Source organism: Scyliorhinus canicula, chromosome 4 (assembly GCF_902713615.1).
Source record: "Scyliorhinus canicula chromosome 4, sScyCan1.1, whole genome shotgun sequence".
Taxonomy (NCBI): domain Eukaryota; kingdom Metazoa; phylum Chordata; class Chondrichthyes; order Carcharhiniformes; family Scyliorhinidae; genus Scyliorhinus; species Scyliorhinus canicula.
Window position 1 is genome coordinate 110,081,731 of NC_052149.1, and position 26,809 is coordinate 110,108,539.

The following is a 26,809-nucleotide window of genomic DNA, read 5'->3' on the forward strand; positions in this document are numbered from 1 at the left end:
CCCTTCTTGTGGAGCACTGCCTTCGTCCGATTAAAACCAGCCTTTCTCTTTGCCACCTCCGCACTCCAGTCCTGGTAGATCCTGACCTCCGCATTCTCCCACTTACTACTCCTCTCCTTCTTCGCCCATCTCAGCACACACTCACAGTCGACGAAGCGGTGAAAACGGACCAGCACCGCCCGAGGTGGCTCGTTTGGCTTGGGTTTCCTCAGCCGCACCCGATGGGGACCCTCCAGCTCCAAGGGTCCCTGGAACGACCCCGCGCCCATTAGCGAGTTCAGCATCATAGTCACATAGGCCCCCAAATCCGAACCTTCCAGCGCCTCTGGGAGGCCTAGAGCCCCCAGGTTCTTCCGACGGACGTGGTTCTCCATCTCCTCCATCCTCGCTGACCACTTCTTGTGGAGCGCCTCATGCGACTCCACCTTCACTGCCAGGCCCAGGAGTTCGTCCTCGCTCTCGGAGGCCTTTTGCTGAAGCTCTCGGATCTCCGCACCCTGAGCCGTCTGGGTCACCATGAGCTTGTCCAGGGAGGCCTTAAGTGGTTCCAAGATCTCTGCCTTCAGCTCCCTGAAGGAGCGCTGAAGCAGCTCCTGCTGCTCCTGCGCCCACTGCTGCCACGCTGCTGGTTCCCCGCCCGCCGCCATCGTGCCTTTCCTGCCTCGCACCTTTCTCTGCTCCAAAGCCTATTTTTTTGACCGCTCCGCTCCTGGTCCAGGCCATCCACCGGCAGAGAATCTTAGAGGAATTGTTCCCACATGGGGAAAAGTCCAACCAGTACCGCTGCGGGCCCTTAAAAGAGCCCAAAAGACCGAAAATAGCGGGAGCTACCGAACGTGCGGCTGAGCTCCACATCACCGCAACCGGAAGTCCACTTGCTATAAATATGGCAGTCAATAAGGTTGCCATTCTTTTATCTAGATATTGATATTATATTGCTTTCAGAGTCACAGGTATCAAATGATACCATCGCAAGGTTCAACCGGATATCGATCAAAGACCCAACAACCAGTTAGTTAGTTCAAGTTCAATAATACTCTATTTACACCCAAGATTAATTTATACATGCAACATAAACACTACGGACACCTAACAACTATGACAACCTGTACTTAACTTCAGGCACCCGGCCTAGGTCAGAGGAACAGTGGCCTTTGTTCGAATCTGGATCTGCTGGGTCTGGAGAAGTAACAGCGGTTCAGCTAGGCTCATCCATCTGGTAGCGAGCGTTGAACTTGGACATTTCTTCTGGTCGTGGTGCTGCAGTTGGCGATGGACGTTGCCGGAGCGCCAGGTCCAAAAGAGATCGAACACATGGCAGTGTCTCTCTTTATCCTTGGGGGGGGGGGTTTGCACTCTTTTGGGCGGTCCTTAGGTTTGGACCCAATTAATTGGGCAGTTCTCGATCACTGCCTTCGATCGAAGCGGTCATTGACCTTGCTGTTTATGCTTCCTGAGTAAAGGGAGTGGCACCGAGGTGTCTGGAATTGTATCGGTTACCTGAGTACAGTAGTCCCCCGTTATACCGCGGGCGTTGGGGTCCAAGACAGCCACCCGCGTTGCATCCGAGCCGCGGATAGCCTACGAAAATTTTGAAAGAGCAACACATGGCCAGATAATGTTCTGCTGCGGGAAAGAATAATTACAAGTGAACCTATCAGGGTAGTTTCAGGTATTGTGCATGTAATAGCCTTGCAATGTAAGAATGGAAGGGCGTTTTAAATAAAAAAATCAAAGTTCTTTCAAGTTTTAAATTTATTAAAAAATACCACTCAAAAATATATACAATAATACATAAAATAGCACTTACAAGCATATTTTAAAAAATCATTTAAATCACATGAAAAAGTCTGTGAGTTTCTTCTGGCACATCCCCTTCCTCATCTTGACTTGTGCTTGCCTCTGGAGGTTCTTCAGATGTAGTATGTATATGGAGTCGAAGTCCTGTTGCTCTGTGTATTCTATGAGCCACTTCAGGTGGGTGATGGCATCCGAGTGGCTCTTTGCTGCAACTGTGGGCTGGGGTTCTTCTTCTTCTGCCTCTTCTGCCTCCTGTTGGACGACCTGGTCGATGATCTCCTCCTCTGTGAATGTTTCTGTGGGTGCCATGTCGTCCTCTGCTGCTGACCACCTGTTCACCCAATCGCGGAGTGTTAGGTTCTCATCCAGGTGGTCCTCTAGCCTCTTCTCAGCTGCCCTGGTCTCTGCTTCAGTAAAGCCTAGGAAGTCCTCTTCTGGGTCATGTTGGGGTTGTGGGAGTGCTGCTCCTAGGGCCTTGTTCCAGCAGTTGGCGATGGTCTTCTCTGTCACAGCTCCCCAGGCCTTCCCTGCCAGATAACAGGCATCCTTGATGGTGATGGCTTTCAGGTAATCTGGGACAGTGAGAGGAGAGTCTACCATTTCCAAGATCAGTTCCTTTTTGTACACAGACTTGAAGGTCTGAATGATGCCAGCATCACATGGCTGGATCTTGCTGGTGGTGTTCTTTGGGAGATAGAGCACTTGGATCTGCCCATCCCTGGTCTTGAGAACATCTCCCTGAGGGTGGGCTGAGCAGTTGTCCAGTAGGAGTGTGACCTTCTGCGGTAAGTTGCGGGCACTAAGGTGGTCCCTTGCCTTTTTCCTGGCAAGCCCTTCACTCTCAGAAACTGTCTCAACATAAGTTCTCAAACTGTCCTCATCTTTCTCCCACCCACGGAGGGTTGACTCTGGCACACCAGTCTCTCTGGATAATTTTGCCTTTGTTTCGCCGTTTCTAATACGGTCTATCAAATTTATCTTTTCCTTTACTGTGTAAGACTTGCGCTTAGGCATTTTGTATTTATACGCTTTAATTACAAATCATCGCGGCTATTTATCGCGGCTAATCGGGCTAATCATCGCGGCCAATCGGAATGACAAACAAGTTCACCGGCTTAAAAAGGTGTTGTTTCAAAAAGAGTGAAAAAAGTTGGGGTCCATAAGCACCCCCGCCGTATATCGCGAACCACGGTATTGCGGGACTACTGTATTAGTCCTTTGTCTTACGGAGATGGGTCATTAAAATGCTAATCGGTTGGGGGTTTCGATGCTGTCTGGATTCTCTGCTCACGAATATACATTCAGGCTCTGTACCTGCCTGAATCTTTCATTGGCCGTATTTCCCTTTAGGCTTTGTGAATGTCCATGTTTCTTGTTGTAAGTGGCCATCCCAGGTGGCCACAGTTTACCGACAAGAGGAAACATTCTCTCCACATCCACCCTGTCAATACCCCTCAAGATCTTAAAGGTTTAAATCAAGATGCCTCTTAACTCTTCCAAACTCTTGTGGATACAAACCTAACCTGTCCAACCTTTTCTCATAAGCCCATTACTGATATTAGTTTAGTAACCCTTCTCCGAACAGCTTCTCATACATTTGCATCTTTCCTTAAATAAGGAGACCAATATTGTACACAATACTCCAGATGTGGTCTCACCAATGCTCTGTACAACTGAAGCATAACCTCCCTACGTTTGTAATCAATTCCTCTCACAATAAACAAAAACATTTGATTAGCTTTCCTAATTACTTGATGCACCTGTAGACTAGCCATTTTTTTTATTTCACATGTACTCACATTATACTCCATCTGCCAGATTTTTGCCCACTTATTTAACATTCGTATATCCATTTCTGGTCTCCTTATGCCCTTTACACAATTTACTTTCTTGCCTTTCTTTGTGACATCAGCAAATTTAGCAAACATAACTTCAGTCCCTTTATCAAAGTCATTTATATAAATCGTAAAAAGTTGAGGCCCTAGCACTGATGTTTGTGGCACACCACTCGATAAAGACACATTTATGCCAACGCGGTTTCCAGTTAGCCAGCCGATCTGCAATTCATGCCAATGTATTACTTCCTAAACCATGATGGAAAGAAGAGTTATAACCGTTGATGTGACACCTCGTCAAATGCCTTCTGGATATTGAAGTACAGTACATCCATCAGTTTCCCTTTATCTACCCCACATGTGACTCCAATAAATTGGTTAAACATGATTTCCCTTTCTCAAATCCATGTTGGCTCTGCCTAATTGCCTGGATTTATTTTTCAAGTGCTCTGCTACAACATCTTTAATAATAGATTCTAACATATTCCTAGTGACAGATGTTAGGCCAACTGGCTTGTAGTTTCTTGATTTATTTCTCGCTCTCCTTTTTTGAATCAAGGAGTTATATTTGCCATCTTCTGATCTGATGGAACCTATCCCAAATCTAGGAAAGTTTGGAAAATTGAAGCCTAATGCATCAACTATCTCACCAGCCATTTCTTTCAAGACCTTATGGTGACGTCCATCCGGACCCAGGGATTTGTCAGCCTGCAGAGCAAATTTGCTCAATACCACTGCCCTGGTGATTGCAATTTTCCTGAGTTCCTCCCTGCCTTCCATTTTCCTATTTACAGCTATTTCTGGGATGTTACTTGTTTTCCCTCCCCATCAATCTTTATGCAATTCTTTGATGTTCTTTATATTCCTTCCAATCTTATAACCTACCACTTGCGTTTGCACAAAGCTTTTCTTTAAGTTTAACTGCCTTTTAACTTTTTTAGATAACCATGGATGATGGTCCCTCCCCTTGGAATTTTTCTCTCTCATTAGAATGTGTCTATTTTGTATTCTGAAATATCCCACTAAATAGCTACCACTGATCTCTATTGAACTATCTCTTGAACGCATTTTCCAGTTCTCTTTAGCTAGCTCCTCTTTCATGCCCTCATAGTTGAGCACAAGTTGACCACAGTTGGGCGGCATGGTAGCACGGTGGTTAGCACAGTTGCTTCACAGCATCAGGGTCCCAGATTCGATTCCCGGCTTGGGTCGCTGTCTGTGCGGAGTCTGCATATTCTCCCAGTGTCTGTGTGGGTTTCCTTCAGGTGCTCCGGTTTCCTCCCACAAGTCCCGAAAGACTTGGGTCTGGATTCTCCAAAAATGGGGCTATGTCTCCATGCCAGGATAAAAACGCTGGCAGTTCACTCTTAACTTTCCTCGGAAAAATCTACAGATATTCTCCTACCTTGCAAGGGCTGGCAGTGCCCCGGCGTGCTTCTCGCAGCTTTAGCTGGGGATACGGGTCCCGCACTTCCGGTCATGAGTCCGCTCATGCGCACGGCCGCGGCCTGCAGCAGCTCCGCCGTGAACGATGGTGGACTCTGACAGCCAGGATGGCAGTAGACTGAATCTACAGCCGCCACCTGAGGTTCCCGATGGCCAATACCTGATTAGAATCACACCTGCGGGGAACGCGGCTAGTTTTGCCTGGAGAATCGTGGAGAATCCAGCCCATGCTGTTAGATATTTGGATATTCTGAATTCTCCCTCCGTGTACCCGAACAGATGCCGGAATGTGGCGACTGGGGATTTTTCACAGTAACTTCATTGCAGTGTTAATGTAAGCCTACTTGTGACAATAAAGATTATTATTATTGTCAACCCTTATTAAGTTTAAAATACTAGTCTTGGACCCACTCCTCAAACTGAATGTAAAATTAAATCATATTATAATCGCTGCTATCTAGTCTTGCCTTCACTATGAGGTTATCAATTAATCCTAATTCATGACTCAATACCAGGTAGCCTGCCCCTGTGTTAGGAAAACAAAGGTAATTTTAAGGGATTTATATTTGTATTGGTAAACATTAGAAATAAGGTATAGTTTAAATGAGTTTAATTTAATATTTATGTGGAAAGAAGGGTAAAACCTGAGTTAGATTTATGTTGGACAAAGATGTTTGTATGTCTGGGTTTGATTTCAATTCAAACTGTGATTCTATTGTGTTTAAAAAGTGTTACAGCGAGAATAATAAATAAAATGCATAAGCATGTGGGCAGTGCTTAGCAACTGGAGGCCTTTATAAGGCAGGAAGGTTTTCTGTTCTTCGTTGAATTTGTTGGCAGTTGGAAACAGGTCACCAGGGAGTGAACATCTCTCAACTCTGTCAGAAGAAAGACTGGATGAAACGGGAGCTGCAAAGAGGCAGGTTTCCCAATGAACCAGTTATAGTTCAGATAATCAGGGAATTGGGCCAGAAAGAAAATCTTAGATGACTGTAGTTAAGAGAACTGAGACCAAGGTGTTGTTCAGAAGGATTCAGGGAAAAGTAAACAAAGTGTCCTGAGTTAGAGAGCCAATTATAGTAACCAGATTTTAAGTGGGAAAGCCGTGGAGATAAATTAAAAGTCTGATGCCATTTAAATACAGATTAACAATTTAACATTGTGAACAGTTTGTATAGCAGTCAGCAGAAAGGAATTTAAAAGGGGGTGTCAAATCTGGATGCTGGATTTGCTATTAAAAGTGGAGTGGAAGCTTTGTTTAGAACTGTCATTCGGAAAATCTGGATTGGATTTTGGAATGCAACCGGCTAATGAAAAACAATATTGTAAAAGAAGATTTTAAAGCTTCTTTTGGGGAATGGAGGTTGGAAACTCTCACCTGACAATCATCTGGGAGGATTCTGAGGAGAAATCCCTGACATTCACTGGGGGTCCAGAGCAAAGTGTGTATATTTATCCACAGTTCATCTGTGTGCTTAAAGGGACTTTGTGTTACTGAAATCACTCTAGCTTAAGATGCACATGAAAATGAAAAATGAAAATCGCTTATTGTCACGAGTAGGCTTCAATGAATTACTGTGAAAAGCCCCTAGTCGCCACATTCCGGTGCCTGTTCGGGGAGGCTGGTACGGGAATTGAACCGTGCTGCTGGCCTGCCTTGGCCTGCTATAAAAGCCAGCGATTTAGCCCAGTGTGCTAAACCAGCAGATTACATTGTAATCCATGTTAATATTAAAATCTGTATTTGTTAAGGTAAGGGGGAGTAAAGGATTATTGTACTAGTTTTTTAATTAAGAGTGCCTAATTCATTTTTTTACTATTAAGGGGCAGTCCACCTAGCCTGCACATCTTTTAGGTTGTAAAGGCAAAACCCACACAAACACGGGGAGAATGTGCAAATTCCACACGGACAGTGACCCAGAGCCGGGATCGAACCTGGGACCCTCGGTGCCATGAGGCAGCAGTGCTAACCATTGTGCCACCATGCTGCCCCAGGATTATTGTACAATCAATTTTTTTCATGTTTGATTCAAAAACAAAAGTTCTTGTTGCTAAAATTAATTAGTGGCCCTGTGACTCTATTCCTCAACTTTATTTTTTTAAATATAAAGTTATGGGTCTGGATTCTCGGCTGTCAGGATTCTTCATTGCGCCGGCAGCCCGGGTCTTTGCCGACGGCGTGAGGCTGCCCACAAGCACGGTAGCATAGTGGTTAGCACAATTGCTTCACAGCTCCAAGGTCCCAGGTTCGATTCCCAGCTTGGGTCACTGTCTGTGCGGAGTCTGCACGTTCTTCCCGTGTGTGCGTGGGTTTCCGCCGGGTGCTCCGGTTTCCTCCCACAGTCCAAAGATGTGCAGGTTAGGTGGATTGGCCATGCTAAATTGCCCTTAGTGTCCAAAATTGCCCTTAGTGTTGGGTGTGGTTACTGGGTTATGGAGATGGGGTGGAGGTGTAGGTAGGGTGCTCTTTCCAAGAGCCGGTGCAGACTCGATGGGCCGTGTGGCCTCTTTCTGCACTGTGCATTCTATGAAACAATGGGAAACCACATTGGCCGGCTGGCAAGGTGGCGATTTCGGTAGGTGAGCCACACCAGAAATCTGGTGCGGTGGGACGGAGAATCCCGCCCATGGTCTTTTGAGCCAAGGTTCCTTTCTGGGATGATCCGGTCTGGTAATATCATCAGCTGGGATTGTGACACCTGGTTGGCTAAAAAACATTCTAGGCTCAAAACTAACTTGAAACATTCAATGAACTCCTCATCTACACTACCTTTGCTCATCTGATCTTCTCAATCTGCATATAGATTAAAATCGCTCATGATTATCGCCGTACCTTTCTGACAAGCTTCCATTATCTCTTTTATACTCTGTCCTACCATGTAGTTACAATTAGGGAGCCTGTACACCACTCCCACAAGTGCATTCTTACGTTTATCATTTCTCATGTCAACCCAAACTGCTTCTACATCCTGGTTTCCTGAACTTGGGTCATCCCTCTCTAATGTGCAAATATCATCATTAATTAACGGAGTGACCCCTCCACCTTTTTCTAACTTCTTGTCCTCCCTAAATGTCAGATATTCGTCAATATTCAAATCCCAATCTATGTCATCCTATAGCCATGTCTCCGTAATGGCTAACAGATTGCATTTAATAATTCTATTCTCTAGTATCTTAACTCTCCTAACAATACATTGTTCTATGCATAATACAAACCTAATTATGCAGCATTATTTACTGAAGTGGAGCACTCTGAACCTTTCATGAAAAAGATATGCTCAGAGTGCCCAAAAATGATAATTTTTGTCCTAATAAGCATCACGACTTAACAAAACAACTGGCACTTGAGTGAAACTCCTTAACAAATCAGGTTAATACATTGTTAATGAACAACAGAGTGTGAACCAAGAAATAAGCATTGTATTCAATTTCAGATAAGAAAAGCAATTCAAAAAGAGGGCTTGGATTGAGAGAGGGATAAAAGAGAAAGTAAAAGAAAATATTATTTTAAAATCTCCAAGAATAATTAAAATCTGAAAGAATGAAACTCCACAGACATAAACATTCCTTAGTGTCAGAGAAGTTGTTTGGTAGTAATTAAGACTTACACACCATTAAAAGTAGTTGGATTGGAATGGACAAGCACTAATGTTTTTCTGCTAAATTTAGTCTGTACCTTTTGAGGTAAGTACAATTTTGTGGCATTCAATACATGTAAATAATCAGTCAGCTAGCAAGATACCCTTTTCAGGAAGCTTTTGGAGGAGCAGCTTCTGGATTTCCGTGATTAATTGGCATGTGCAGTTGCTGCAAGTTGTTGTCTGATTTATACAGTAAATAATCATCATATTGTTACAGCAAAATTCGACCTATTACGTTGGTCCCTTTGTTCCAAGACCTTTTAAGGAGTTGTTCCTCACAAAATTGATGGAGTTTTCAATTAATTAAGACTTGGCTTTCTGCTTAGTTTTGGAAGTAAGTCTGTCATCCCTGTTGGGAATTGGGCGAGACATATCGGGAGTTTCACCACTTGAGTAGGGCCTTTTGGAAGATGTTTTGGAGATTGTAGGGAGAATTTGAGGGCCAATCAAGTTTGCACAATGTCTCACTTCATTGGCCAGTCAGAGGCATTGGCCGAGGCTGAAATGCATGTTGTTTAGTCTCCCAGTTGGGTAATTGGATGAATGACATAGTGTGTATTGAGGAGTGGTGGGGCAGGGGAAAGAATGTTTTTTTTTTTGGTGAATTGGCAAGTATGGCTGAGGGAAAAATAATTTGTTTTGGAAATGATCTGCATGTATTTGGCACAGAATTTGGTCAAAGAAAGCATGAAAGCTGTTATGTAATGTATTTAAAATGTTTCAGATACATTCTCACCTCCTTAACCTGTTTGTGGATGTGACCTTGAATAGCACTTGCATCTGTGTCTAACATGCTGGGCGGATTCTCTGATCCTGGGGCTAAGTGTAGACGCTGTCGTAAACGCAGGAACGTTTTACGGCGGCTTCACCTGGCCCCTCGGATCAGCGATCCTGCGCCGCACAGGGGGCCAGCACGGCACAGGAGAGCCTCGCGCTGCTTCAGCTGCCGATCCAGGCAACAGCATGGGTGCTGCGGGTCCGCGCATGCATGCGACGGCCGGCGCGAATTTGCGCATGTGCGTGGGTTACCGTCTCCATGCCGGCCCCGACACAACATGGCGGAGAGCTACAGGGGCCCAGCGCAGAGGAACATGGGCCCCCACCAGGATGAACCCGCCCGGCGATCGCTGGGCCCGATTGCAGGCCAGGCCACTGTGGAGACCACCCCCCACCGGGGTCGGATCCCCCTCTTCCCCCCTCCCCCAAAACCAGGCAGAGCCTCCCCCCCCCCAGCATGAACGCCGAGGTTCCCCGGGTAGGACCACATGCTGGCGGGACTCTGCCTAACTCAGCCCATCGCGCGGGGAGGATCGGCGGGGGGACCGTGTTGAGCGACCGAGCCAGCTCCGATTCTCCGGTCGCCAGAGAATCGCCGGACTGGCGCGGAGCGACGTTGTGTCATTCGCGCCCCCGCCCCCTTTCCGGTGATTCTCCGACCCCGCATGGGGGCAGTATGGGGACATTATACTGCTGTTCTCATTTTTTATTATTTTTTAATAAATTTAGAGTACCCAATTAATTTTTTCCAATTAAGTGGCAATTTAGCGTGGCCAGTCCACCTACACTGCACATTTTGGGTTGTGGGGCGAAACCCACGCAAACACGGGGAGAATGTGCAAACTCCACACGACAGTGACCCAGAGCCGGGATCGAACCTGGGATCTCGGTGCCTTGAGGCTGCAGAGCTGTGCCACAGTGCTGCCCCCGTTCTCATTTTTTATGATGGAAATAGAGCAGATAGCTGTATCTTATATTGCCTTGCGACTAAGTACAGATCATGAAGCCTTGTATGAGCGCAAGAACCAAATACTATTTTTCTGTATATCAGAATAGCTGTTCCAATTCATCAGCCCTGTTCTGAAGATTTTTCTATTCATGGAATATGCTGAGCCTGCCCTTTGGTAAAGTGTAGCTCGAACACAAAATCAATGAGCATTGCTAATAATTTCACCTTCTTATATGAGACATTTTACACTCGTAAAAATAAAAGGGTTCTATATTTTGTAGGCGTACTCGGTAACTGGGAATGAGATAAAGGACTGCAATTCAATTGTCCCAAGGATGATGTGCAGAGAAACATGTTTTGTCAGTGTTTTGCATTTATATAGTGCCTTATCAATTCAGAAACATCTGAGAATGGTTCACATACAATAAATAGCATTGAAGTGCAGTGACTACTCTTTGGTAGGCAGTTGAAGCAGCTATTTTGAATGCCGAGCATCTTCCTGAGCAATAATGAGAGTTAGCCTGCATCTGTTGGTTGACGTTTTGATGTTAGGTAGAAAAAACATTTTTATTAATGAATTGGTGCCTTTAATCTCCACCTAAAATAATGGAGCTTTATACGCCTCATGTCCTAATGTTCCCTGGGCCTGCACTGCAGTATCAGTCGAATTTGCTTACTCCAAGTCTTGGAATGTCGCTGACAACCATCTGACTTAGAGGTAAGACAAAGGCAGACTGATGCTGATTGAGGTTTAGCCGCCTAGCCTATTCCTAAGTATTTATTTTACGGGCAGCACGGTGGCGCAGTGGGTTAGCCCTGCAGCCTCACGGCGCCGAGGTCCCAGATTCGATCCGGCTCTGGGTCACTGTCTGTGTGGAGTTTGCACATTCTCCCCGTGTTTGCGTGGGTTTCGCCCCCACAACCCAAAAATGTGCAGGCTAGGTGGATTGGCCATGCTCAATTGCCCCTTAATTGGAAAAAATTAATTGGATACGTCTAAAAAAAATTTAAAGTATTTATTTTACATTGTGCAATACCTATTTTCTGTACTGTGGTGGTTTATATTCTCTCAAAGTCAATATCAGTCACTGTCCTAGTCCTGGTTGTTGCCCAGCAATGCCTGCTGCAAATGCATGTCTATGGACATTGAGGAAGGACAAGATGGATGTTACCTGTATCCCCCTGCCCCCACCCCCAAACCATGTGTTGCAATGCACTGTATCACAACAGCTGCTGATTAAGGCACTTTCAGGTGCGGAGAGGAGCTATCTGTCCAGTAGGCAGAACCAACATGAGATTGATTATATTTTTATTACCCATTTGAGAGGCAACAGGTCATTTTAACTGCAACTGGTAGTTGAGCAAAATCAGAGGCAACAATTATTCATATGTAAATACATTTTAAGAGCAAAGCATGTAGAAATTATTACTTGCTTTCTCATGAAAACCTATCAGTTTATGGTCCAGGCCATAATGGCATTGATGCTTACATCTGTCATCTGGGTGTTCATAATGGGACACCATAGAAGTCCCAATGCACCAACACCATGGGAACTGCCTGAGAAGTTTGAAATTTCCAATGGCCAATTCGTCTGATAAAGTTTCCAACTCTAAGTTAGAATCATAGAATAGTTACCCTATTCTACGTCCAATGTGACCCTATTAAATGTCCAATGTGAATATTAGTGAATGGGTGAATAGATGAGCGAATGAATGAGTGATTGGGTAGGGTGGGTGAGGTAAATGGCTAATACGTAGGGTGGTGGAAGTGGGTAGGCTGCCACCTTGCCAACCTGCCACTTTACAACATCATTTGCCTCCCACCTATCCATTTGCCACCTCACCCAGCTGCCACCCTACCCAATTCCGCCACCCTACGTGCTTAGCCATTTACCTCACCCACCCTAGCCATTCATTCACTCATTCATTCCTCATCTAGTCACTCATTCACTAATATTCACATATTATTCACAAGGCATTTAAACTTGCCTTATGGCAGCTAGTTCTGTAAAATGGGTGTATGTCTTGTGCACATATTCTTTTTGCTGCTCTATGCAAGGATTCCTGTGCTGAGGTAGTTTTTCTACATCGTGAATCAGAGCTGGAGCCTTTTCAATATGTGCAGATAAGTCCTGATTAATGCTGGACATAGGGCTTCCGACTGTGATTGGAGGTATTGGGCCATTTTGTTTACTAGAAGTGCTCTTTGCACGAGGGGAAAATCTAGTGAAGTCATTTTTAAAAGTAAATTGGTAAAACCCCACACCATAAAGCGTTTTTGCATGGCATGACATCATCAATGGATGGTGCTCTGCAACCTCACTGAGTCTGTGGTGGAACCCATTTCAGTTGAATTTGGAAAGAAAAAAACAAGTTTAATTCATAGTTTTCAAGCCAGTAATCTGTACAGCATTAGGCTGATTATGGTTTTTGTTATTTTCTAAATTGTGTGTGTATATGTATGTGTATACATATAATAGTACTACAGTTCCCATTGTGTAGGAGCGAATATATACTTGATTTCAACTTCCTTGGTAATACTCGTGCAAGGTATTTCTGCATAACTTTACATTGATTGATATCAAAATGACTCGCTGTTATGTACCTTGGATGATGGAGTGAACTGACAAAGGGTGTCTGGCCCAGCAATCTTTCCCAAGACAAAATTCAAGTTAGCCCTCCCCCCACATCCCCAAATGAAATTAAAATGTTGCAAGATGCTGAGGAGTTGTTTCTAAATGCATTCTAATATAGAGTTCAAAAGGTGATTATAATCTTTCGTGAATGTCACTGTCATTGATACAAACAATCCATCTGAACTGGAGTGATTTTTTTCTCTTAGACGAATTTATACTGTTAGGAAGAAAAGTAAATCTAGTTTTATCCCTTTAAATCCAGTCACAATACAAAGAGTTAGAGAAACCACATCCCTGGCTTGCACTTGTATAAATGCCAGATGGTTTATCTTAATAATGATAGCTTATTGTCACAAGTAGGTTTCAATGAAGTTACTGCGAAAAGCCCCAAGTCGCCACATTCTGGCGCCTGTTCGAGGAGGCCGGTACGGGAATTGAACCTGGCATTGTTCTGCATTGCAAGCCAGCAATTTAGCGGTCTATTAAAACAAAAACACCAACAACTTCCATTTAAATGCCATTTTTAACACAGTAAAGTGTCCCAAGATGCGTTACGCAAATGTTATTGAACAAGATTTGACACCAAACCTATAAAGACATGGTGGGACAGCTGGCCAAAAGTCTGGTGAAAGAGATAAGCATTCAAGATCATCTTAGAGGAGAAGAGAGAAAAATACATTTAGGGAGGAAGTTCCAGAGCTTATGGCCTAGGCAGCGAAAGAGAATCAGAGATGTTGAAGAGGGCATAATTGTCAGAAGCCGAACACAGTGGGTAACAAATTGTCACCATCTTTTGAATGTTTTTACAGCTTGCCTGGCAGTACAGTTGGATTGTAAATCCCTTTTCAAACCGTTCTCCTGTCTCTCGCAGTGAGTGTATCGGTCTTGACTGCCGACAGTTTAAATTAACAAACTCCTTTCTTTATAAAAATATATATTTTTAATATGAAAGAATTTTTCATTATTATAAAATAAATCCACGTGAACTGCCAAATATATACAGAAACAGTACATGAATAACACGTTCCAACTATTCAACCCTATTAATCCTACCCCTTATCCCTTTAACTAAAGAAAGAAACCCCCAATTGATAACTAATAACCCCCCCAATAGCTAACGGTGACCAATTCTCTGAAAAGGGAAATTAATGGTTGCCACCTCGAATAAAACCCTTCTACCGACCCTCTAATGGTGTACATGACCGTCTCAAGGAAATCCATTAGATCACCCAGCTATGCGTAGGCGCTGGGCAGAGTGGGAGAACTCAGTTGCAGCAGAATGTGCTTCTGGACTATCAACAAGGCAAAGACGAGGACATTCGCCTTCACCGCCATCAACAGCACCGGCGAATCCGAGACCCCGAAAACGACAACCAGAGGACAAGGCTCCAGTTTGATATCAAGAATCCCTGACATTGTGCTAAAGAAGGAGACCAAAAGCTAACGGGTTTAGGGCATAACTGGAACATATGGGTATGATTAGCCAGATCCCGAGAACACTGATCGTACCTACCTTCCACCCCAGGACGAAAACACTCATCTTAGTTCCAGTCAGATGCGCCCTGTGCACCACCTTTAACTAAATCAAGCTAAACATAGCACAGGAGAAAGCTGAGTTAACCTTATATAGAGCCTCACTCTACACCCCCCCCCTCAGAAAATGGACACAGCTCCCCTCCCACTTCCTCCTCACCTCATCAAATGGAGCCTGCTCCGCACACATTATCTGGCCATTGATGTCCGAGATCTTTCCCGCACCCACTTTGGCCAGAGATAGGATCCTATTCATGAGGGAGGGCGAAGGCGCCAAAGCAAATTTGGAGATTTTGTTACGCAGGAAATTAGGCACCTGGAGATGCCTAAATAAATTACACCTTGAGAGTTGGAATTTATCCAACATCTCCTCAAATCCAATAAGCCTACCCTCCACAAACATGTCCCTAAACCTCTCCAGGCTTTGCCTCCCCCAGCACCTAAACCTCGAGCCCAAATCCACCGGCACAAAGTGGTGATTCCCACAAATAGGGGCTGACAACAACATGGAACTGAATTTAAAATGCTGCCTAAACTGCGTCCTAATCCTCTGGGTCGACACCACCACCGGGCCTGATGTAAATTTTTCAGGAGAAAACAGAAGCGGGGTAGTTACCAACTCTCAGCCTAGAACCCCACCTCCATCTACCCCCATGTAGAACGTGGATCCTTAAACTACCCCAGCACCTATTCATTCCAGCCCAGTAATAGAATAATAAATTAGGTAAAGCTAAGCCCCCAGGCTATCTCTCTCTCTCTCTCTCTCTCTCTGCAGAACACCCTCCCAATCCTCGGCGCCTTTCCCACCCAAAAGTTATAAACTTATTGACTCTCGCAAAGAATAATTTCGGGGGGAAAAATGGGGAGGCACTGAAAAAGAAATAAAAACCTCAAAATGACATTTATTTTAAGTGGCTGAACGCTGCCCTCCAAGGAAAGAGGAAGGTTATCCCACCTCTGCAAAGTAGTTCTAACCCCACCCACCAGACTAACGTAATTTAGTTTCAAGAGCAAGGCCCAATCCTAGGCTACCTGGACTCCCAGACAACGAAAGCTAGATCTGGCAAGGCGAAAAGGCAACCTTCCCAGATCAACTCTCCTGGGTGAAGAAGTTTCTCCTCATCTCAGTACTAAATGCCCTACCACGTATCCTAAGGCTATGACCCATTGTTCTAGATCCCCACCCCCACCCCCAGCCAGAGGAAATAATATTCCCCATTCAATCTGTCCAGCCCTGTCAGAAATTTATACGTTTCAATTAGATCCTCTCTCATTCTTCTAAATTCCAGCAAATGCAGACCCATTATAAACCCATAGGGGCTGTTTAGCACACTGGGCTAAATCGTTGGCTTTGTAAGCAGACCAAGGCAGGCCAGCAGCACGGTTCGATTCCCGTAACAGCCTCCCCGAACAGGCGCCAGAATGTGGCTTTTCACAGTAATTTAATTGAAGCCTACTCGTGACAATAAGCGATTTTCATTTTCATTTCATTCGACCCAATCTCTCCTCATATGACAATCCTACCATCCCAATGGATGAATCTTCGCTGCACTCCTTGTATGACAGGTATATCCTTCCTTGGATAAGGAGACCAAAATTGCACAGAATATTCCAGGTGAGGTCTCACTAAATCCCTGTAAAGCTGCAGTAAGACATCCTTGCTCCTGTACTCAAGTCCTCTTGGAATACAGGCCATCATGCCATTTAACTAATATGTGACTCCTGTCTCACAGCCCCTCGAGCCTGCTCCACCATTCAATAATAATTTTTATTAGTGTCACAAGGAGCTTTACGTTAACACTGCAATGAAGTTACTGTAAAAAATCCCCTAGTTGCCACATTATGGTCCCTGTTCAGGTACACTGAGGAAGAATTCAGAATGTCCAATTCACCTAACAAGCATGTCTTTCGGGACTTGTGGGAGGAAACCCACGCAGACGGGGGGAGAATGTGCAGACTCCGCACAGACAGTGACCCAAACCGGGAATTGAACCCGGGTCCATGACCCTGTGAAGCAACAGTGCTAAGCACTGTGCTACTAAAATCATGGCTGATCTTTTTGTGGACTCAGCTCCACTTACCCACTCACTCACCATAACCCTTAATTTATTTACTGTTCAAAAACCTATCTTATCTTTGCCTTAAAAACATTCAACAAGGTAGCCTCAACTGCTTCACTAGGCAGGGAATTCCATAGATTCACAACCCTTAGGGTGAAGAAGTTTCTCCTCCGTTCAGTCCTAAATCTGCTCCCCCTTTTTTTGAGGCTATACTAGTTCTAGTTTCACCTGCCAGTGGAAACAACCTCCCAGCTTCTATCTTATCTCTTCCCTTCATAACTTTATATGTTTCTATAACCCCCCCCCCCATTCTTTTAAGTTCCAATGAATATAGTGCCAGTCTACTCAGTCTCTCCTCATAAAAGCCAATCCTCTCAACTCCTGAATCCACCTAGTGAACCTCCTCTGCACCCCTCCTGTGCCAGTACATTCTTTCTCAAGTAAGGAGACCAAAACTGTATACAGTACTCCAGGTGTGGCATCACCTGCATCCTGTACAGCTGCAACATAACCTCCCTATTTTTAAACCCCATCCCTCTTGCAATGAAGGAAAAAAGTCAATTTGCCGCCTTAATTACCTGCTGCACCTGCAAACCAACTTTTGCGATTCATGCACAAGGGCACCCTGGCCCCTCTGCATGGCAGCATGCTTCAATTTTTTATCATTTAAATAATCGTCCATTTTGCTGTTATTCCTACCAAAATGGATGATCTCACATTTATCAACATTGTACTCCATCTGCCAGACCCTTGCCCACTCACTTAAACTATCTCTATTCCTCCGAGACTTTGTGTTCTCGGCACACTTTGCTCTACCACTCATCTTGGTGTCATCTGCGAACTTTAACACATTGCACATGGTCCCCCAACTCCAAATCATCTATCTAAATTGTAAACAATTGTGGTTCCAACAGTAATTCCTGAGGCACATCACTCGCCACTGATCACCAACAAGAAAACACCCATTTATCCCCATTCTTTGCTTTCTGTTAGTTAACCAGTCCTCTATCCATGCTAATAGATTACTTATAATGCGATGCTCCTTTATCTTCTGCAGCAGTCTTTTGTGCGGCACCTTGCGAATGCATTCTGGAAATCCAGTTACACCACATCCACCGGTTCCCCATTGTCTACTGTACTTGTTAGAATTCCTCAAAGAATTTCTATAAATTAGTTAAACATGACCTGCCTTTTATGAGCCCATGCTGCTTTTGCCCAATGGGACAATTTCTATCCAGGTGTCTCGCTCTTTATTCTTTGATGATAGGTTCGAGCATTTTCCCTACTACAGAAGTTAAGCTAACTAGGCGATAATTACCCGCCTTTTGTCTAACTCCTTTTTTAAATAGTGTCTAATCTGCTGGAACCACCCCAGAGTCCAGCGAATTTTGGTAAATTACCATGAGCGCATTTGCTATTTCTCCTGCCATCTCTTTTAGTTCCCTGGGATGCATTCCATAAGGGCCAGGAGACTTGTCTACTTTTAGCCCCATTAGCTTACTCAATACTACCTCCTTAGTGATAATGATCGTTTCTAGGTCCTCTCCTGCCATAGCCTCCTTACCATCGATTATTGGCATGTTATTTGTGTCTTCCACTGTGAAGGCCGACACAGAATATCAGTTCAATGCCTTGGCCATTTCCTCATTTTCCATTATTAAATCCCTCTTCTCATCCTCTAAACAAAAGGACCAATGTTTACCTTAGCAACTCTTTTTCGTTTTATGTATTTGTAGAAACATTTGCTATCTGTTTTTATATTCTGAGCTAGTTTACTCTCATAATGTATCTTACTTTTCTTTATAGCTTTTTTTTGTGGCCTTCTGTTGACCTTTAAAGATTTCACAATCCTCTAGTTTCCCACTAATCTTTGCCACTTTGTATGCATTTTCTTTCAATTTGATATCCTCCTTTATTTTCTTAGATGTCCAGGACTGATTATCCCTTTTCCTAAAGTCCTTCCTTTTCACTGGTATATACTTTGGCTGAGCATTGTGAAAAATTGCTTTGAAAGTCCTCCACTGTTCCTCAATTGTCCCACCATAAAGTCTTTGCTCCCAGTCTACCATAGCCAACTACTCCCTCATCCCATTGTAGTCTCCTTTGTTTAAGCACAAGACACTGGTATTAAATTTTACCTTCTCACCCTCCACCTGTATTTTAAATTCAACCATACTATAATCGCTCATTCCGAGAGGATCCCTAACTATGAGATCATTAATTATTCCTGTCTCATTACTCAGGACCAGATAAAGGATAGCTTGCCCCCTCATGGGTTTCATCACATACTGTTTGAGAAAACTATCGCCGATACATTCTATGAACACCTCCTCAAGGCTGCCTTGACCGACCTGGTTTGACCAATCGACATATTGATTAAAATCCCTCATGGTAACTGCTGTACCATTTTTGCATGCATCAGTTATTTCTTTACTAATTGCCTGCCCCACCATGATGTATTATTTGGTGGCCTATAGACTATGCCTATCAGTGACCATTTCTTCTTACTATTACTGATTTCTACCCAAATGGATTCAACCTTTTTCTCCTATATCATCTCTCACTTCCGTCCTGATGTCATCCTCGAATATCAGAGCTACACCACCTTCCTTACCTTCCTGTCTGTCCTTCCAAATAGTCTGATACCCCTGGATATTTAACTCCCAATCATGACCACCCTACATGTCTCTGTAAAGGCCACTAAATCAAAGTCTTTTGCGATGATTTGCCCCCCCCCGCATGCAACTTGCTAGTTTAAAGTCCTTGTGACCACTCTATTTATTCTTTCCGCTAAAGCACTGGCCTCCGATCGGTTCAGATGGAGGCTGTCCCAACGGTACAGATCCCTCCTGTCCCAATACTGATGCCAATACCCCGTGAAATGGAACCCTTCTTTCCTACACTGCTCCTTTAGCCACGTTTTTACTTCCCTAATTTTCTCATCCTTATGCCAATTTGCACTTGGCTCGGATAGTAATCCAGAGATTATAACCCTTGTGGACCTGCTTGTTAATTTAGTTCCTAGTGCCTGATACTCCCGCAACAGATCCTCTTTCCCACCCTTGACTATGTTGTTTGCCCCGATGTGGACCACAACAACTGGATCCTCCCCCTTCCACTCTGATCCTTTCAAGCCAGTCAGACAAGTCCCTCACCTTGGCACCGGACAGGCAACATACGGTGCGGGACTCTCGATAAAAGGGATGCTATCTGTCCCCCTAATTATATAATCCCCTACAACTGCCACTTGTCTTTTTGCTTCCCCCACTTGAATAGTCCTCTGTAGCACGGTGCAGTGGTTGGCGAGCTCATCCTCCCTACAACCCCTTTCTTCATCCACACAGGGAGCAAGTACCTCATATTTGTTGGACAAGGTCAAGAGCTGATGCTCCTCCGTTCCTGAATTCAGGATTCCTCCACCTCCCTCATATGCAGTCACACCCTGCTGTCCCTGACCACTCATTGTCTTGGAGGTACTTAATTAGCTGTGAATATTGATGACACGAGGAGAACTGGTAGGAACAAATTACTGAGCCCGTAATTTCATTGATCTGAATTAATCTCCTCCATGATTGTGAAATAAATACTGAATTTGGAAACAATCTTGCTAATAATGCAGCTTCATCCAGAGGTCCAGAGGCCTGGGCCAGTTGCAGCTTTTGAGGGCCCTAGCCATAATAAAGAAATGAAGATACGTGAAAACAAAATAGGGCAACAAAAAAAAGTGAGACATAATTTGAACATTTTTTTACTTTAACAAATGCTTTTCTGGCATTTTTCTGTGCAAATACATTAATCATTGAGGAAAAATCTACCTTTCGTGCAATGTCACAGTTGATATTAAGCATGGCGAGACCATTCAAACGCTCTTGTCCCAGAGTTGATCAGTGATAGTTCTTTACCTGCTTCAACACTTTGAAAGTACATTCACCTGAAGTCACTGATGCAGACAAACTAACAAAATACGCAATGCAATTATGACATTAGGAAACACCCCGGAGAGTCCAAGTTTGCGTATTTCTCAAAGCAATTTCTCGGCTTGCAATCCAGATAAGAGTGTTTTCATTCTTTGAACTTTATTTTGAAAAACTATCTATTATAAAGATTTACTGCAAACGAACCGGTAATGACAACTTCAACTGTGTGTTAGCTCTGCTGCCTTAGCGTATGCATGCACTTACGCTTTCATCCTCCGTATGATAGGCTGCGCTAACAGCAAAACTTACTTTCCTTTCCTATATTATTTCCTTATGCACATAAATTTGCTAAATTTACCAAATGCTAAAAAACTAACCGGTGTCTAAATTTGAGGCCCTCTTTCAGCTTGAGGCCCAGTCTAAATGGCCCCTCCTCTGATTGGCCCTGACTTCATCATATGATCAAAGATCCAAGCTATTTATTCCCCCTCTTCCCTTTTCCTCCCTGTCTGTCTGTCTTCTACAATCACATTGCAAAGACTTCTAGCTGTCATGATACACAGTCAGGCCACTCAGAGGTGGCATCACCACAAGGGGGCATGACATAAACACTATAAAAGGGATGAGGCACACACCCTGCCTCTTTCCACAGACAGACATCTAGAGAGTTAGACAGGGTTGATCAGCAGCATCACACCCCAGCACGTGGCTTAGAGCAAGCTGATACAGTTAGACTGAGTTACTACAGTTAGGTTAGCAGAGAGTCGAACTCATTTGGGAACTGTCTTAATAGTTCAATAAACACATTGAACTCATTTCAGAGTCTGAAGCGTCCTTTAGTTAAGACTGCATCAAGTAGCAGCTTGTGTTATCCGAAGCAGTATAACACAACACTGGCAATATGTAATGACTACCTAACCCCACATGACATTGGTATTTTGATAAAATTTGATTGCTCTGTCTTAGTAATTAGGGGTGGCTTTCAGCTACTCATTGTCATAAAATATTTGAAATTTGCACATGTTTTTAAAAAAATGATGATGGATAGTCATTAAAAAAAATCATGTCTGTATTAGAGAGTGTGAGTGAAAGTATATTCAGGGGAGTGCAGATCATGCCTAGGTATGTAATTGACATCTGGTGATATCCTAATTGAATTTCTACTTTCTTTGGCTCCCTTGTAAATTTCATGCAAAATAAAGCAGAAGATTATATTTGTTTTTTATTTTTAGTCTTCTCCAATTGTAGATATAAATTAAACAGGATGTAAATCAGCTTGCATTTGTTGAATATAGCTATCATCAATATGGACCTCACTTCAACATCTACTAGAGATGTGGTATGAAGTTAAAAAGATAGCTGCTGGAATTGGTGACATTGATTAGCCTCGGCCAGCTATAAAGCTGTACAGCTATCACACCTGTAAATGTCCATAATAAGTTCCCTGCCTCGATCATGGCAAGATGCTGAATGGAGACTGCAACTTGTTGACCAAGAATGTAAATATGAATAGCTAAATTTAGTGGTACCTTTAGCTTTGGTACTTTGTTTGCACCTGTACCGGTTCGGAACACAATTCACCTATTCTATCAGTTTCTTTTATTAAGAAAGCACATGATGCTTTTTTTATTTAAATAAAAAATAACAGAGAACAACTTGAGGCTCCTGCGCTTTAATCATGCAATATAACGTCAGCTAATGTCACAGAAATGTAATACACACTCACTGACATTTTGCTCTGTGCCTACTTCCAGCATCTGCCTGCGAATTTGCTGATATTGTGGAATTGTTGTTGAATTCTGGAGCTGATCCCACCATTCAGGACGGGGAAGGGTGCCTACCTGAAGAGGTGACTGACTCTAAGGACATCTCACAGATGCTGCGACAGTATGTTGCCTCAAAAGGTTAAATCCAGGCCTGATGCATGACTCCAAATGGAAAACTACAGAAACAAATATGTATTGAAATATATTTCATGGTGATTGTTACATTACAATATGCAATAATTAAACAGTCATTCGCAATAGCAGTGTTTTATGCTTTATTCCAGTGAAGATTTTTTTGTGAAAATAACTTGTGTTTTTTATTAAAAGTTTAAAACCGAGAGTTTAATTGAACAGCAATTTGGAAATAGCTTGGAACAGTTTTTAATTTAATGTAAAATTGAAATACTATTTTTCAGCACTTTTAAGGTTCAGACTGGGTGTATTGTATAAATAGATCTCCTACCTCGATAAAACGTGAAGCTAGTATAAGGGTAGTAAGGCTTTCCATTTCAGGTCATGTCTGTTTGATGAGATACTAATTATGTCAGTGGATGTTGCACAGTGTACTCTCTTCCCTCTGTCCCAGTTCTGGGCATACATACAAACCACACACCAGCCTCTCCTCCAACGCACCTACATGCAACCAGTATCCCCATGTGGGAAATTATTAAATAAACAATTTTATTGAGGTAGTTTTTGGCTTTGTAAACAGTTACAGACATCAACAGAAAGAAAGCAAAAAAGGCAAAAATGTGCAAACATCCATGTACTTTCAATACTTCAATCGTAACATACTGCACAAGCCCGCTCCTCTCCCACCGGTACTACCCGCCATATTTTCCCTCCTACTCTACTCTAACCCACCCCCCTCCCCCCCACCCCCGGGCTGACGCTCACTCTCCCGCAAAGAAGTCAATAAATGGTTGCCACCTCCAGGCGAACCCCTGTACAGATCCCCTCAAGGCGAACTTAAATTTTTCCATACCCAGGAAACTCGACATGTCTGCAAGCCACCACTCAGTCTTTGGGGGCTTTGAGTCCCTCCACGCCAATAGTATTCGTCGCCGGGCTATCAGGGAAGCAAAGGCCAAAACATCGGCCTCTTTCTCCCCCTGGACTCCGGGTCTTCTGAAACCCCAAAAATTGCCACCCCTGGACTCATCACCACCCTTGTTTTTAGCACCCGGGACATGATCCCCGCAAATCCCTCCCAGTACCCCCTCAGCTTAGGTTGTCGCAGATTGGCGCCCAGACAGACGCCCCCATCTCCCCTTTACGTGCCTCCTCCACTGGCCCCATATCCGCAGGATCGCCACCACTACCGGGCTGGTGGTGTACTTGGCCGGCAGCAGCGGTAGAGGAGCCGTGACCAGGGCTTCCAAGCTGGAGCCCCTGCCGAAGCCGCCTCCACCCACTCTCAGATAGACCCCGTACCCACCATCCACTTCCTTATCATAGCGATGTTATTAATAACAGTAATTCTAATCAAATATGCAGCAAATACAACAGGTTAACTATTATCTCATTCCTACACCAACCCCCCCCCCCCCAACTCACCCAATCATCTATATATACACACACACGACAGACAGATACAGAGGGGTGTAAAAATAACAACAAAAGTAAAAAGATGAGTCTTTGTTTCAGAAGGTTGCTTCGAGCACACTTTCTTCAATTCAGGCTTTCAGTTCGAGATTTCTGTTTCCAGTCTGTAATGGTTTTCACTGTAGATTCATTCAGGATCTGCAGTTTCAGAAATAAGTGTAGCTTTTCTGGAGGGAGAAGAGAGAGAAAAGAGAGCAAGTCCTTTCCTCAGAGTCCAAGATGTCAACTGCTTTCCCTGGCTGTCTGAAAAACTAAATACTGACTATCTCAAAATCACTCACAATGTAAGTGAAATCTCATCAAAACATGACCAAGATATTCCAAGAGAGCAAGACACAGAGCATACTGTGTTCAGAGAACAATGTGCTTACCATGAGGTATTTGTAAGTGGTGTAAATAACTGTTTAAGAAAAGCTAAATACTGACTCTGATATCTCCAAATCACTCGCAATGTAAGTGAATCTCATCAAAACATGGTGGCAGTGCTGGAGGCTGCAGTTTAAGAAACTGAGAACAACGATTGATAACCTACTCGTGAAGATCTTGGAATCGCTTGACTTTGCGATAAAGAAGATTACAAATAAAATGTACTTTCGTCAGGGATAATGAGCCACTTACTATGTTGGCAGCCATTCAGCAGTCCAGTTCACAGCCCTCCTAACATATCGAGGGTCTGCAGATATGAGCTACGGAGGAAACAGCTCAAAAGGCACAAAACAGCATTGGGCTTGTAAAGAATAGGCACAAAAACACCATGCTCGTACCCTGCTATATATGATTGGAGCTATAGCTGATGATGTCATTGTGAGACAAGGAGTCGAGGACACCTCAGTGTCTTACAAGGAGGTTTGAACCCTAAGAGAAATCTGGACACTGAACGGGTGAGTTTCAATCAAAGATGGGTATCCATTGGGTAATTTATTAACACTTGAATTGACTGACCCAGGCGTTGCAGCTATCGAGCTTGAAAGCATGAGTAAATTTGCAACTGCAGTGGAATATGCTCGATGAACAGTTGTACTTTTTGCAAGCCAAGAAGAATTTAACATTGAACAAAGCTGAACAGTTTTCAAGTCAGGTGGAACTGCGACAGCAGAATCAGGGTGTACCTGGGGAGACCTTGAGGTTTAGGAAGGGGTCAATTCATTATGTAGGCCCAAATGCAGAAGCACCACAGAAAATCACGTCAAAATAATAATCTTTATTATTGTCACAACCAGGCTTATATTGACTGCAATGAAGTTACTGTGAAAAGCCCCCAGTTGCCACATTCCGTCTGTTTGGGTACACAGGGGAATTCAGAATGTCCAAATTACCTAACAGCACTTCTTTCGGAACTTGTGGGAGGAAACCGGAGCACCCAGAGGAAACCCACGCAGACACAGGGGGAACGTGCAGACTCCACCCAGCAGTGACCCAAGCCGGGAATCGAACTTGGGACCCTGGAACTGTGAAGCAACAGTGCTAGCCACTGTGCCACCTAAGTGGCAGGACAACCCTTCCACCTATTTTTAAATATTCCAGATATAACACCAAAAAGCAGCATTGCTGGGAGAATGCCCAGCTGAATGCTTTCCCTGTAGTAAGACTGGACGTTTGAAACAATTCTTCAGATCAAAAGCATAATTTAAGGGAAGAGAGCGGGAACAAGCTTCAACCACTCTAAAGCACCACAAATTGGAAACAAAGAATTTCAGGATAAAGATTTCCTCAGAAATAATAGATCTCAATAAGCAGTTCTGTTCTGTAGAGATAGAAGTGAAAGGATACAGAACAGAATTTAAACTCAGAACTGGGCTCTGGTCGCAGTGTTATCAGACATAGGACTGTAATAATGTTGAGATCCAGCCTTTGAAAAATAAAGTTGCTGGGGACATAGATCTCAAAGTGAAAGACCAGATTACTGCAACCCATAGACATAAAAATAAAATTTTTACATCCAACCCAATCAGCAACTTTCTCTGCACAGCAGTGCAGCGTGTTCAGGACTTGGACGTCTACAAAGGTCGATGAGGTAACACAGGATGACAGCAAGGCCATATTTAAGAATGAATTTCCTGGTAGTTCAGAAATGAGCATGAATCACTCTACCCCCAGGTGCCAAACACATCCACTTTTTTTCCCCTAGGAGGGTACCACACCGATGATCAAGAAAGTCAAAGAGCAAATTTATTGGATGCTGCATCGAGGAAAGATCTCTCCTGTTACAGTGTCTACAAAATGGTGCTTAGGTCTAGCAACAGTCTCGAATCCTAATCGCAAAATCAGACTTGTGTGTTGACTTGACAGCTGAATAAAGCCATTCAAAGGGAGCACACCCTATATCTGCTATTATCTTAAAAATGTCCTTTAAATGAAGCTGGATGCCAACAATTAGATTTAGCAGATCGCACTTGACCCAAGAATCAGGTCGTCGATCACTTCCTTGGTCGCTTTTGTTTCAATCGTTCCCTTTGTCATATCCCCTGCACAATGTCTAACATCCTCAAAGGTAGAGAATAATTTTCCACATGGATGATCTGCTCATCGATGGTGCTACCAAGAAGATCATGAGCATAGAGTCCGGAGGTTTCAAATGTGTGTGAGCAAGCAGGCCTTTCTCTGAATGAAAAGTGCGAGTTTGGGAAAACAATCATCAAATCTTTAGGCCATGTTGTACATCAAAAATGGGTAATAGTAGACCCCCGTAAGACCATAAGATGTCGAGCAGAATTGGGCCATTTGGCCCATCGGATGCACTCTGCCATTCGATCATAGGGGCCTCACGGTAGCATGGTGGTTAGCATCAATGCTTCACAGCTCCAGGGTCCCAGGTTCGATTCCCGGCTGGGTCACTGTCTGTGT

At 43.8% G+C, this 26,809-nt stretch overlaps 1 protein-coding gene across 2 annotated transcripts in view; it reads left to right on the forward strand.

Moving 5' to 3' along the window:
- acbd6 (acyl-CoA binding domain containing 6) overlaps nucleotides 1-22,620 on the forward strand; it is a 571,355-nt gene extending 548,735 nt beyond the window's left edge. For both annotated transcript variants that reach the window (XM_038794993.1, XM_038794992.1), the window contains one exon: nucleotides 22,349-22,620. In XM_038794993.1, coding sequence (XP_038650921.1) covers nucleotides 22,349-22,503 — 155 coding nt within the window. In that variant the 3' untranslated portion in view covers nucleotides 22,504-22,620. The remainder of the gene's footprint in view (nucleotides 1-22,348) is intronic.
- Nucleotides 22,621-26,809: the final 4,189 nt, after the last annotated feature.